Raw genomic sequence first — 14,161 nt, 5'->3', positions numbered from 1 at the left:
GGCTCTAGGCATGCGAGCTTCAGTAGTTGTGGCTTGTGGGCTCAGCAGTTGTGGCTCGTGGGCTCTAGAGAGCCGGCTCTGTAGTTGTGGCGCATGGGCTTAGTTGCTCCATGGCAACTAAGAGGCATGTGGGATCCAAGGCATGTGGGATCTTCCCGGACCAGGGCTCGAACCCATGTCCGCTGCATTGGCAGGCGGATTCTTAACCACTGAGCCACCAGGGAAGCCCTATAGATTGATTTTTTTGGAAAATAACAGCCTAATACTGAGACTTCTAAACCATGAATTTGGTATATGTCTTCATTTATCTAGATCTTCTTTGATTTCTCTCAATGTTTTGTAATTTTCAGTGTGTAAAGCAAAGGTCATGCATGTCTTTCGTTAAATTTATTCCTAAGGATTTTATGTTTTTCGATGCTCTTGTAAACAGAATTTTTAATTTCATTTTCTGTTCTTTCCTGCTAGTATTATATATGGAAGCACAACTGATTTTTATATATTGACCTCATTTATTAATTCTAGTAGTTGTTTGTACATTCCTTAGTATTTTCTGTGTTAACAATCATGTCATCTGCAAATATAGACAGCTCCACTTATTTCTTTCCAATCTTTGTGCCTTTTATTTCTTATTGCAATTTGTATCAAATTAAATATAAGTGGTAGGGCTTCCCTGGTGGCACAGTGGTTAAGAATCCACCTGCCATTGCAGGGGACACAGTTTCGATCCCTGGCCCGGGAAGATCCCACATGCCTTGCAGCACCTAAGCCCGTGTGCCACAGCTACTGAACCTGCACTCAAGAGCCCGCAAGCCACAACTACTGAGCCCACGTGCCACAACTACTGAAGCCTGTGTGCCTAGAGCCCGTGCTCCACAACAAGAGAAGCCACCACAATGAGAAGCCCACGCACCTCAGTGAAGAGTAGCCCCCGCTCACCGCAACTAGAGAAAGCCCGCGCACAGCAACAATGACCCAACACAGCCAAAAAACAAAACAAACAAATAAATAAATTTATTGAAATAAATAAATAAAATAAGTGGTTAGGACTGAAAGCCTGGCCTTATTCCTGATCTTATAGGGAAATCATTCAGTACTTTAACGTTAAGTGTCATGTTATCTGTAGTCTTTTTATAGTTTCTCTTTATTAAGTTGAGGAAGTTCCCTTCTACTGCATTTCACAGTAAAGGGTATATTTGTCTTTTTTTTTCTTGCTACTCAGGCTTTAAACTCCTTACTCATGTTTGGGGACTCCTCCACCCTTTAAGTCTTGGAGTAAGTTAAAGCCTTCCTTGCAATATGGAATCACAAATGCCAACCACACAGATTCTCAGTGTCCTTGCAGTACAGGTAGGATCACATGACCTAGTGCAAGGGCACATGACTAGGCTCAGCCAATCAGATGCATAGGGGACTTTGACTGAAAGCTGTAGGGCCAGCAAAGAATCCATTCTGGTGACAGAGGTGACAGTGGCCATATCTTGTTTCCGGGGCAGCAATAGGGCTAGGTTTGGTTCTGGCAGTAGTGGGGGTAGGAGTTGTGGTATCCATCGTTCAGCAATAGCAGCTACATGACTATCTTGCCAATACGTTCTTTGTATGATTAAGTCGGCCAGAATTGGTTTCTGTTGATTACAAATAAGAACCTTAAATTGTCCAAGTAGTTAAATACCAGTAAGCCCACCATAAAGAAATCTTGTTAGACGAACTGGAGATTTGTTAGATAAGTTTGCACTTGTTAGACAAATGTAAAACAGCCCCTGCCATACTGGGGAGCTGGCCCATCTGTGAGCGTTCTTCCTCAGGATATGGCCCTCATCCTCCTTTCCAGCTCCTCCCCTCCCCTCTCTGTGCTTTGGCCACAGATCCATCTGAATCCTTCCAAAGTGTCATGGCCTTTCCTTCCTCCCTGGCTGTGCAGCTGTTGAGTATCTTCTCCCTGGAATGTAGTCATCATCCCTCCCTAAACTGCTGACACGGCCTCCTAATTGGTCTCCCCCTCCACATCCCCTCAGGCCCATGTCCAGTCCATATTTCATACAACGGCCAGAGCCACTTCTCAAGACATATGTCTGAGCACGTCACCACTCTGTTTAAAATCTTCCAAAGCTTCTTTATTGATCTTTGGATAAAGACTAAATTCCTTAACACGACCCTCCAGGCTCAACATGGTCTGGCTCCTACCTACCTCTCCAGCTTACTGGAAGACACTTAGAGGTAGAAGCAGGGAACTGGATTGATGTGGAATGAGGGGGGCAAAGGAGGAGTCAAGGATGACACCCAGATTTCTGGTTGGGGCAGAGGTAGGGAAGCTCCTTAGTTTATTCACCTTTAAGATCTCAAAGGTGCGTACTAGTCAGCCTCACATCTTTTGCTAAACAGGTAGCTGAAAACCCACCCACCCACTCACTCACACTTCGGTCTGACAGTCAACTACCTGACCAGCCAAGCAGAGGCTTTAGGAGTGAGCTGCAGCTCTTTTATTTTTCTGTCTTTGGCTTAGGCACTTTCCCTCCCAGTGTCTTTGTTTTCTCATCTATAAAGCAGGAATAATATCAACACTTTCTCTCTTGCCTTCCCTTCCCTTTCCTTCTCTCTCCCTCCCTCCCTCTCTCCTTGATAAAAAACTATTGTAATGGTAAATTGCAGGCATGTGACTGGCCCAAGTTGAGACACAGCTGGAGATGACCATCTCCTATGAGCCTCAGTAATAGAATCTATTTGTGTTTTAGAAAAGTCACTCTGGTTTTCAGGTGAGGATGTATTGCAAATAAGTTAAGACACGAAAGAAGAGGTCTCAGTCTTCTCAACCCTTGGAGAAATGTGTGGGGAGGTGGGCTACATGGAGGGTGGAACAAACAGACCTGCCCCAAAACTCAGGGTAATCCTGGATCCTCCACTGTCTACAGTCCGTCCCTCAGCACATGCTGTCGGCTCTACCTCCAAATATAGATGAACCCCTTTACTTCTCTTTTTTTTTTTTTGGCCATGCTACATGGCTTGTGGGATCTTAGTTCCCCGACCAGGGATCGAACCTGGGCCTCCCGCAGTGGAAGTGTGGAATCCTAACCACTGGACCACCAGGGAAGTCCCACCCCTTTACTTCTCTTCATTTCTGCTGCCATCACCTTAGTCCAACCACCATCCGTTCTCTCTGACCTACTCCAATAACAGGATGCCCCGCCTCTGCTCCTGTCTCGCTCCAAAACATCTTCATCCAAAAGCCAGTGACCTCTAAAAATGTAAAGCGGGTACTGTTACTCATTTCCTAAGTCGTCCGCGGGCTCCCCAAACTCCTCAGCCCTAGCCACAAGCCTGCACGGTCTGCACCACTCCTTCCCTGTTCACCCAAACCCAGGTACCCTGTCCTTCCTTGCTCCTGTGCTTCAGGAAGGCCCAGCTTCTGTCCTTGCCGCCCCCTCTGCCTGGGTGGCTCTTCCCCTGGCTCTCCCCGCACACCGCACATCGCTGAGTCCTCGCCTGCAAGGTCTCTGTCCAGAGGTGTCTCCATGAAGAGCCTCTTTCTAGGTGCACTTGCCCCCATCACTCTTTGTTCCATCACTTTTATTTCCTTCATAACACTTATCACTGCCTGAAATTAGACTTTTTATATTTATAGAGGTCTCCTCAAATTACTACTTTTACATTTTTATTAATTTTAATTCTACTAGGAATACATAACTGTGTTGTCCAAAGAGCCTGACAGGTAAACGCCTCTTGTCCCAGTGAGGTCCCTCACTGAAAGGACAGCTCCGTTTGTCCTATTGACCATGATTTGTAAGTTCCTAGAACCATGCATGCATAGCACATTCCACAAACAGTTAATGAGTGAAGAGCGAATCAAGGGCCACACTCTGGCTCTACCACATATTAGCTTCCCTTTGGGGAGGGCTGGAGGAGGAGGAATCAGAGGCCAAAGTCCAGAGGAGGCAACGGATTTGGGCAAACTACTTATTTTCTCCAACTATCAGTTTGCTCATTTATTAAAAAAAAAAAAAGGGAAAAGAGCATTTATCTCATAGAATTGTGAGCATCAAGTAGTGCCAGGCACACCATACACCCCCTCATGAAGTTTATAGTCTAGTTGGGGGGGGCAGTGGGGACGTACTTGAAACGCTGCGTGTTGATTCCATAGTTCACCAATCTGTTCAGTGGCCCTAGAATGTTAGAGCCACGCTTTCCAAACGGGGCTGGAAAGAGCTATGTGGGAACAGGGGTTACCCTGAAACCGTCCGATGCATCTTCCTGGACTGTTTGTTTTACTTGGAAGTAATTTTTAGCATTATGTTTTATAGTAAACGAAACACAAAGACTTATCGAGTCAAATGCAGAACTTGCCTGAATTTTAAAATCCAGGTGCTTTGGGCATCATCATGAGGAGAGGCACTGGAGATCATGTGGGAGGGTTGAGCCCCGTGTTTTCTAGGTGGGGAAATGGATGCAGAGAGTGGCCAGACCTGGCCTCTCCATCCTGGTTAGGGTCTTCTCTGGCTCACTTGGTAAGCCTCCTGTCATCATGCAGGACTCTGGTGTGCTCCTCTCAAGTCCCTGACCTCAGCAGAAACAGCAGGTAGCTTCCTCTCCTTCCCCTGTGGGAGTGAGGGTGAAGCCCAGAGGCCAAGGCCAGGAGGAAGGTTCTGGGCCCTAATCCAACTCTCCTAATTCCTAACATTGCCCAGACCCTGGACCACCCTGCCTGCCCATCAACACTTCCTCTTCTCAACCATCCACTGATCTGGACATAATTATAGTAATTATACTGGGATATTCTTTCCCAATTATGTAAAACCAGCATAGGTAACTGCTTCTGAGCATAATTACAGGAGATGTTTACAGACTCACAATCACATCAGAGTAAATGATAGTTTCCTTTCCTCCCATTAATACACCAATATTAGGGCCCTATCAGGGCCAATTAGTCAAATCCCAGCAGTGAGGGGGTGGGAAAGACCTCACACTCTCCCACCACCTGCAAAGCAGGAGGGGATCTCAGGGTCCCAGCCAGGATTTTACAGGACACCCAGAAGCCTGCAGAAGTATGTGCTAACATTCACTGGACACCTACTGTGTGTCAGGCGCTCAGGGTAGGCCAGCAAACACCTAGGAACAATTCTGCACGCTGGTGTTAATATCCCACTTTACATGTTTGTAGACTGGTTCTGAGAGGGCTGGTTTCCAGGGTCACCCACAACAGACCATGAAGCTAGGAGGGGGCTTTTCCATTATACAACTCAACGGGCCAGACTCGAGGCCACAGCGCCGCCAGCTCTATGCCCCCTTCCTTATCTCCTCTTTTCAATGCTTCCTCTTCCGTGGCAGTCACCAAAGCTACCCTTGCTCGCCTCCGGTCCCCCTCCCACCCTCATCAGTTCCCCAGCGTTGACACTGCTTTCTCTGGCCCCCTCCGCCCCTTCTTCCTGTCCCTGTGGGGTTGTAGGGTGTTATCTCTCCAGAAGGGCGGGGAGGTGGGGTGGGGATAGGGTGGGGCATAGGGCGAAAGCCACCGCAGGCACCAGAAGTTCCCACCGACCCCCACCAGGGGCTCCGCCCGGAGCTCGGCCCCGGGGTCGCGGGCACACCTTCGGCGTCCACGATCCCTCACACGCAAAGGCCGCCCCCCGGCGTGCGCAGGGGAGCGCGCCTGCACACACGCACACCGCACAAAGACGTGCACCCCGCTCCATCCAGGCAAACGCACCCCCAATCGGTAGAGCACGCAGCGGTGCACACGCACCCGTACCCTCGCGTGCACACACGCGCACGTATACCCACCCCAGCGTGCGCCCTCACGTACACACACACGCACACACACACACACACACACACACACACAAGCCGGACAGCATCCTTGTGAACCCCTAATGCCGACCTCAGGGCCCTGACGCGTCCGGGCCCTGCCCAGCGGCTGGCTCGGCGGCGCGCACACACGCGCACACGGGCCCCCGCGCGCCCTCCCAGCTCGGCTGCTCGGCTCCCCATCTCCCCGGCTCCCCGCCCCGGCCGCGGCGGTCGCTGTGAGGCGGTCGCTGTGAGGCGGGAGCTGTGAGGCGCGGCGGGACCGGGCGGGGGCGGCGACCGGGAGCGCGGAGGAGGCGGAGCAGGAGCCGGGAACCGGCTGGCCCGCACCCCTCCTGCCGGCCGGGGATTTTCCAGCCTGGGCGCTGACGCCGCGGACCTCCCTGAGGCCGCCGCGGACCATGGGCGACAAAGGGACCCGGTGAGTGCGGGCGGCGGCCGGTCCGGGGCGCGTGGGGCGACCCGGGCGAGGGCGCGGGCAGGGGTTCTAGTCCGTGTCCCGGCTGTGCGTGCGCAGCCACCCCGGCACCGCCGGCGCCTGCTCCGCGGCGGCTCTCGGCTCTCCTCCACCGGAGGTCTCCCGTGTGGTCGCCAGCAGGGCCAGGGGCGCGCGGACGGAGCGACGAGGACCTGGCCGCGGAGACACACTCACATGCACTCACTCGCTGACACCCAGCACTGGCCAGTCGGCGCAGGGATGCAGGGGGCAGGTTGACACACAAAGGCACACGCTCATGTGGACACACGGGCACACTCATGCATGGGCGCGCTCATGCTGGCATACACACTGACATTCACGGCCACATGTCAGCACATCCAGTGACACACTGTCACACACTCACTGGTACACACTCATCAACACGTTCTTGCTGACAGTCATGTTGGCATACACAGGTCACACTTCAACACATACCAATGCTAACACACCTTCATGCTGGCGCACACATGTTGGCCGACCCTGATGCATACACTATCACGTGCACTGACCTTAACAAACACTCTCACTGAGACACACACGTTCTTACCCTTACCAACAGGAACACTTATGTTGGCATGTCTCTCACCAACACAGTGTTCAACAGGCTACGCCAACGCTGACCTCCACAGACACACATCAGACTAACGCCCACACTGACACCCCAGGTCACATGCCAACAGCCCCTGGCCGCTGATACACTCCAGGTCCCTGCAGGTGGAGAAGTGGAAACACATGCACCATACAGGGTGGGAGGCCCCCTGGAGCCTGGGAAAATGCCTGCCATCCACATTTCCTTTCCCTCTGACCTCCCCAAGGCCTTCAGTGGTGGCTGGGATCTGCTTGAGCTGGGGGTGGGGAGGGCCCTCCTGTCTCTTAGGAGCCTGCCTTGCTCAGAAAGGGAGAGGGATGCCTCTGAAATGGGAAACTGGGACAGAAAGGGGAGGGGGCTGGGGCCCAAGGCAAGCCCCGGTCAGGCACTCAGCTTTGTCACCCTAGTTCTACTCCTTCCCTCAGCCAACTCCCCTTAAGTTCCAATACAAGCTTCTCCCTTAGCTGCTCTCACTCCTCTGCAACCCCCTTATTCATTTTCTTTCTTTACCCCCTTCTGTCCTTGTGCCCCACTTCTCCCTCCTCTCTTCCCTCTCTGCACCCTCCCTTACTCTCTCCTTGCTTCCAGTAATTATTTCTTGAGTGCCTGGGGTGTACAAGGTATAATGTGGGGATCAAAGACGTCCAAAACCTGTTCCTTCCCCAAAGGAGCTAATAGACTAGAGAGAAACGGCCCCCATGGTCATCATGTTTCGGGACCTCTGACAAAGCAATGTACCACTCACTGCCATCTGACACTGTCTCTCAACAACCTGAGAAAAGTAACTTTTTTAAACACATTAAAAAAATGTATTTATTTATTTTTGGCTGTGTTGGGCTGTGTTGCTGTGCGCGGGCTTTCTTTAGTTGCGGCTAGTGGGGGCTACTCTTTGTTGCGGTGCGTGGGCTTCTCATGGCGGTGCGGTGGCTTCTTTTGTTGCAGAGCCCGGGCTCTAGGCGCGCAGGCTTCAGTAGTTGTGGCACATGGGCTCAGTAGTTGTGGCTCATGGGCTCTAGAGCGCAGGCTCAGTAGTTGTGGCATGTGGGCTTAGTTGCTCCGTGGCATGTGGAATCTTCCCGGACCAGGGCTCGAACCCGTGTCCCCTGCATTGGCAGTGGATTCTTAGCCACTGCGCCACCAGGGAAACCCCAACCTGAGAACAGTCTTTCAGAGATTATTTCCATTTTCCAGAAGGAGAAACTGAGACTCAGAGATAACTTGTGCTCCTAAGTTTTAGAAACTGCTTCCCAGCCATCCTCCTGACGGCTCTGCAAGGAGGTTAGCTTTCTTCTTCCTGTTTTCCAGAGGAGGAACCAGAGCTTAGAGAGGCTACCTGACTTGCTTAAGGTCAAGAGGGGTCAGAGACAGGGTAGAGGCTGGAGTCTACTTGGGCCATTGCTCTGTGGCTCACCCTTGGGCACTGTCAAGCCCCTCGTGGGCCCTGGTTTGAGGCCCAAGAGGGATGGCCTGCTCTGTGTGTGGAGGCCCAGCTGGTGGTGGAGGCTGCAGAAGGTCGTGAGGCATCTGCCTTCACCTTGATGGCTAGTCCCCATTGCTGAACTGGTGACTCACGCCTCTGTCCTCAGCAGGAGCGTGTGTGACCCTCTCCTCCACCACGTCCATGTCCCCCATTGCCAAGATCCTCCTGACCTCTGAGGTCAGACTTTTCTCCCCGCAGGGAGTCAGGAGCCCTTCTTCCTCTCTCAGTCCTCACGTGCCACTTCACCATCAGGGTGACTCAGCCCCTCCTGGGCCTTGGTTAGCCTCACTGTGACTTGGGGGAAAGTGTCATTGTTCTCCTGCTGGCATAGGTTGTCAGCAGGATGGGGACACCATGAACAGCCAGGCACCTGTTGGAGACCCAATCTTTGGGGCCAAGCATTTTCCACGACTCCCCCTTCTCTCACTCTAACTCACTGGGGGAGCTTGAGGACCTTGGACAATGGTCCTCACCTCTCTGGACCCTATAGTGTTCCTGTCTGTAAACTGTAGCTATCAATACCTAACATTTTCAGGGCTCTCCCTGTGTTTCCTGAATATACTGGGCAGGGGAGGAGGTGCTGCCAGAAGCCTGGTGCCCAGGCCTGGCTATGGTCCATGTGACGGTGGCCCTGCTCTCTCTTCCGGTCTCCCCTGTAGTCCCAGGAGGGCTCCCTCTCCCTTCCAGACAGGTTTCCTGAGTAATTTGGAAGAGAAAGACAAAATCAATAATGGGCTGTACCTTGCCTTGTTCTGTAAACTGTGGGATTCTACTTTATCTCTGTCTTAGAAGAAGAGGCTTGCAAGTATCCAATACTCCAAGGATCAGCAGTCGTTGCATCCATCCTGCACCTGGATTTTCAACCCGCACGTGAAAGTGACAATGAGAATTTTTCAGAAACTGTCACTGCCCTCTAGGGAGTCCCAGGGTCAAGGGGGAAAGAGGGCATGAGACGAATACCTGGATAGGACTAATTACAGGTCGTGTGATGACTGTTCTAACAAGTGCTCTAGGAGCAATCATACAGCCATTCAACAAATGTTGACCAAGTGCCGGGGCCGGCGGTTCAGAGGTGAATGGCTCTACTCTGTTTCCAAAAGACTGAGAGCAGAGCAGATGATTATAATGCAGGGTGACATGTGCTGTGGGAGGCTGAAGGAGGAGCCCCCCCGCCCCAGTCTTGGCAGGGGGCATGGTGAGGGAAGCTTTCATAGGAAGGAGGACGGGGGCAAGGGGGTGGGACCGGGGACATCATTCCTGGCCGGGGGTACAGAATGTGACAAGGCTTGGAGGCATGAAGCAGCCTGCGGGTTGGGCTGGGGTGATGGGTGAGAGTGAACACGGGCCAGTTATCAACAGGCTGGGATGTCAAGCTAAGGAGGGGAGATTTTCTCCCAAAGTCCCTGGTGACTCAGAGAGGACTGTGGGGAGGGGAGGGATGGGAGCAGATCTTTGTTTTGGAGGGATGCCTTTGGCAGTGGCAAGGAGGGGTAGGCCTGGATGCAGGGAGACCGGTGAGGAGACGGACGAGGAGCCTGAGAGAAGGCAAGATCCGATCTAAGGCTTTGGCAAGGATGGAACTGAGAAAGATGAACAAGGAGCTGGAGTCCATTAGCCTTGCTGCCTGGATGCCTGGTTATGTGTCAGCTTTACATGCATGATCCCATTTGGTTCTCCCTGTGATCCTATTAGTGTGAGGACTGTTGTTCCCGTTTTACAGACCAGGAGACAGACTAGGAGAGATTAAGTAATTTGTCCACTGCCATTCAGCCAGCGAGCTTCTGAACCCAGGCCTGTCTGTCCTGCTGCTCCGTGCTTTCACCCAGAGGGACGGGGTTGTCTGGCTCATAGGTGGCCTCCCTCGTCTCCCTGGTGGCCTCATTCTCAAGTTGTGCGTCCCTTCTGGTTCTTGCTGTTCCCACTAATTCAACTGGCAATATACAGGAGCAAAGTTGAACAACAGGAGGGACTTCCTGAGAGGTGATGGGACGGAGTGGCATTTCGTTTCCTACAGATGTTTACGAACTCTTCTTTTTTGGCAGAGAAGGAGGGTGGGTGTGATGGGGACACGTAATCACCAGCTCTCTGCGAACCTTGGCTGTTGTCTCTCTTGGTGGTTAAGCTCTGTGTGATCCATCTTGGCTGGAACATGGGGGAAGTCCTGTGGCTTTGGCCAGGGGTGCTTATGGGGCTGCTGGGAGTGGAAGCATTGAGCTTGACCCATCTTCTCTGATCCTTGACTCCGGGCTGGCCTCTGGGCTTCACACGTCTCCCCAGCTCTCCTCCTTCTGAGTTTGGGCCTCCTTGCCCAGGGTGGAAACCTCCCACTGGCATGGGTTCAGGGGTCCTGAGTCATGGGTGTGCCATACCTCGGGGCTGTGGCAATGGAAGAACAATAGCCTGGGAGTCAGCACGGCCCGAGTGGCCTCCTGGCCTCTGCCAGGCCATCCTCCACAGCGACCATGCTGACCATCTGTTGAGGCCTGCAGGGGGTGGCAGCTTGACAGGGAGTCAGGCTGGAAGTTGAGGAAGATGTAGGGAGGCTTCTGCATAGATGGGTCCGGATCTTGGGGCAGGGATGGACGTGGGAGGCAGGGATTTGAAAGTCTTCGGGTTAGAGGTGGTGTTTGACTTGGGGATTATGGGTGACATGGTACAGGGAGAGGGAGAAGATAGAGCGTATGAAGAGAGGATGGCTGGGGGCATTTGAGGCTTTGGAGAGCACATGCCTGGGGGTGGAGAGAGGAGGGAAGGACCAACAGAGGATGAGCTTGGGAAAGACCCCTGGGATTTAGGCAGAAGGCAGTGGCTGGTGACTTGGTGAGAGGGGTTTTGATGGAGGCATGAGGGCAAAGCTGGGTTACAGCAGGCAGAGGAGAGAAGAGAAGGACCTTGCTTTTCTCTGTGCCTGGAGCTGGGGGGGAGCCTCTCGGAAGAAGGGTATGAGGCCCTGGGCTGGGGGTGGTGGGGTTTCCGGGTGTGGGGACCTGGGGGGTGAGGCTCAGCTGGGGACTGGGGGGAACATTGCAGAGGCGTCAGCTGGTCACAGGGGGGCATGTCTGTGCTGGCTCCTGAAAGAGGGGCTGCTGACTCAGGCAGGGGGTCTTGAGAAAGGCTTCCTGGAGAAGGTGACCCCCTGAGCTGGGTCCTGGGGCACAAGGAAGGCTTAGGTGTTCTAGACAGAAGGAAGAGCCTAGGCCAATGTGCAGGTGCGGGAGTGTGAGGGGTGAGGCTGCCGAGGGAGGTGGCAGCCCTGGCGAGCAGGCTTTGGGTGCTGGGGTGGGTGGGTTTCGAGGTACTTTCTACCCAGGTATTCACACCTCAGGTGCCTTTGTTCCCCAGGTGGTGAGCTCCTTGTGATTTGGGGCTCTTTCTGTTTCCTGTTTGCTGGTCCATTATCCAGCTCTGGGTCTGGTTCACAGGAGATGCCTGGCAGGGATTTGTTGATGAGACTGAACTCCTTCCTCCCTTCTTGCCTCTGCTGTCAGCCCAGGGGCTCCCTGAGTGCTGAAATTCGCTCTTTCCCATTAGGGAATCCTAAGGATGGAAGCCATGCCTCCCACATTAGACCGGCTGTTGGGGGGTCTCTTCCATCAGACTGGGAAGTCGCGAGGGAGAAGATTACCACCCCTGTCAGAACGGGCTTCCTGCAATTGCAGCCTGTTTCTCCCCCATCAGATAGGCTTCTGCAGGTGGGAGCCATGTCTCCTACATCAGGCGGGGGGCTCCTGTGGGTGGGGCATGTCTCCAGGGCACCCTTATGGTTCCTGGGCACCTTCTTCCCTCCTGTGTGCAGGATGGGTCCTGCCCCAGGGGTGACTTGAGTCCTAGTAGGGGGATATAGATCAGAGGGGGTGCGACAGGGCAGGGTGGCTGCTTTTGAGAGGGGAACAAAGGACACTGTTGTCCCAGCCCCCTCCCTCCCTCCCTCCCTCCCAAGGGGCCCTGGCAGGGTCATCTCTCTGGAGACACACCTCCTCCTTCCTGGTCCTGGCCCCATCTTTAGTCCCATTTGAGAGGAACTGCTTGTTCCTTCCCAAGAGACCCGTTGCTAGATGAGGCTCCCAGGAGGCCAGACTCCAGGGACCGGACCAGACAGGTCCCTGGAGTTCTGTGTGATTGAAGCCACCGCAGCCACTGAGCTGCTTTCCCTCTGCCTGGGGCTGGGCCTGGCCTGGCTGAGACCATAGCCAGTGGGTCCTTCTGTAACTGGAGAGGGATCTGGGGCAGGTAGGGTGTGGTGGTCCATGTCAGGCCAGCGGGAGGCAGGACTCCTCACTCAAGGTCGGAGGGGTTCAGTGGCCGTGCAGGGTGCAGCCTCTCCCCAGGGTGTACTCGGAGGCCCAGAAGCTGAATGAGTATGGACCTGCACAAGGCAGGGGCTCCCTCGCATGCTGGCCCTGGGCCTCTGGCCCCACAACTGGTCCTCCTGGTCCTTTTGCAGCCTTACCCCCTTCCCCGAGCCTGTGCAGTCAGTGGGCATGGGTGCATTTTGGCAGAGGACCAGGGAGGGGGTGGGGAGTGGACTGCTGGGATGCGCCATCCCAGGGGAGGGAGGGTCCCAGAGATATGCTCTAATGCTTGCTCAGGGCTGGAGGGAAGAAGCGGGGGCTTGGGCAGCTCAGGCCTCTGCCACCCACCAGTGGGACTGAGACCGCTGGATGGCTGAGGGCTGTGTTCTTTCCTGTGAGACCAGGTCCTCGCCTGAGCAGCCGTCTGCCTCTCAAAGCACCTGCAGGAACCGGCAGGCAGGCAGGCAGGTCCTAGACCGTTTCGTTTTCTCTGCCCAGGCTGTGCCCTCCTTTAGGTACTCACGGTCACCTCTGTGATCTGATTAGCGTGTATTAGAGGCTGATTAGTATAGTGGTTAGGCTCTAGGAAGAACCAGGTTTCCTGGTTTCAAATGCCGGCTCTGCCACTTACCAGCCTGGCAACTTCTGCTGATTATTTAACCCATTCTCTGCTGCAGTTTCCTCATCTGTAAAATGGGATAGCAATAGTGCCTGCATGATACGTTGTTTTGAGGGTTAAATGAGTTAAAATAGGTACAGCTCGGGGACAAGTCCCTGGAACAAGTGCCGTGTTACATGCGGTTAGTTCACAACACCCTTCCTGTCCTTCAAGGCTTGGATCACACATGGCCTCCTTCTCTGGGAAGCTCTCACTGATTTCCAAGTGCCTTGTGACTTTTTTTTTTTTTTTTGCCATATATTCATTCTCTCTCTCTTCTCTTTCTGTTGGCACTCATCCTTCCGTCTCTTCGTGGGTCCTGGTTATTTGCACACTTGTGATGTCGTCTGTGTGAGGCCAAGGGCACCTGTCCTGGATCTGTTGTCCCTTTGCACCTGTGCAGACCTGGCATGGCACTGAGCTCCATAAATATTTGTTCAGTGAAGGAGGCTAATGTAGGTGTTTCACTGGGAAAAAATATACTTGGGGATGGGCAGTGTGGTGGGTGAGGACAATGGGACACCACTGCTGATTCTGAAACGTCTAAAAGTGACCTGAACCACAGGCATTAGATTATTCTCTGTGATCCAAAGGGCGGAGGTCACAGGATGACTCGCTTTACCTTTGGTAGGAGAATGTGTTTTCAGACAACCAGAGCTACCTGACGAGGGGCTTGGTGGCTCATTCCAGCCTCTGTGCCCTTGTTTTTCCTGCTCACACCATCCAGAATGCCATCCTGTCTTCTCTCTGCTTGTCCAAATTCTACGTCCTAAATACGTGCCCAGCCGTGGTGCCGTCACTTCCTGGCCCCCAGAGGCTGGGCTCCATTCATCACGCCCATCCTCAGACATTTACTGAGCCTTTCCTGGGT

General features: G+C 53.5%; 1 protein-coding gene across 3 annotated transcripts in view; it reads left to right on the top strand.

The window, feature by feature from the left end:
* The first annotated feature begins 5,843 nt into the window (after positions 1 to 5,843).
* The window catches only part of ARRB1 (arrestin beta 1), a 78,595-nt gene continuing 70,277 nt past the window's right edge, over positions 5,844 to 14,161 (top strand). For all 3 annotated transcript variants that reach the window (XM_079930165.1, XM_079930164.1, XM_079930163.1), the window contains exon 1: positions 5,844 to 6,214. Coding sequence is in view for 2 of the 3 variants with exons in the window: in XM_079930164.1 (XP_079786290.1) it covers positions 6,195 to 6,214 (20 nt within the window). In the remaining variant the exon portion in view is untranslated. The remainder of the gene's footprint in view (positions 6,215 to 14,161) is intronic.

This window comes from Stenella coeruleoalba, assembly GCF_951394435.1.
Source record: "Stenella coeruleoalba genome assembly, chromosome: 8".
Taxonomy (NCBI): Eukaryota; Metazoa; Chordata; class Mammalia; order Artiodactyla; family Delphinidae; genus Stenella; species Stenella coeruleoalba.
The sequence above is the reverse complement of the archived record's forward strand: the minus strand, read 5'-3'. Positions and strand labels throughout refer to the sequence as shown.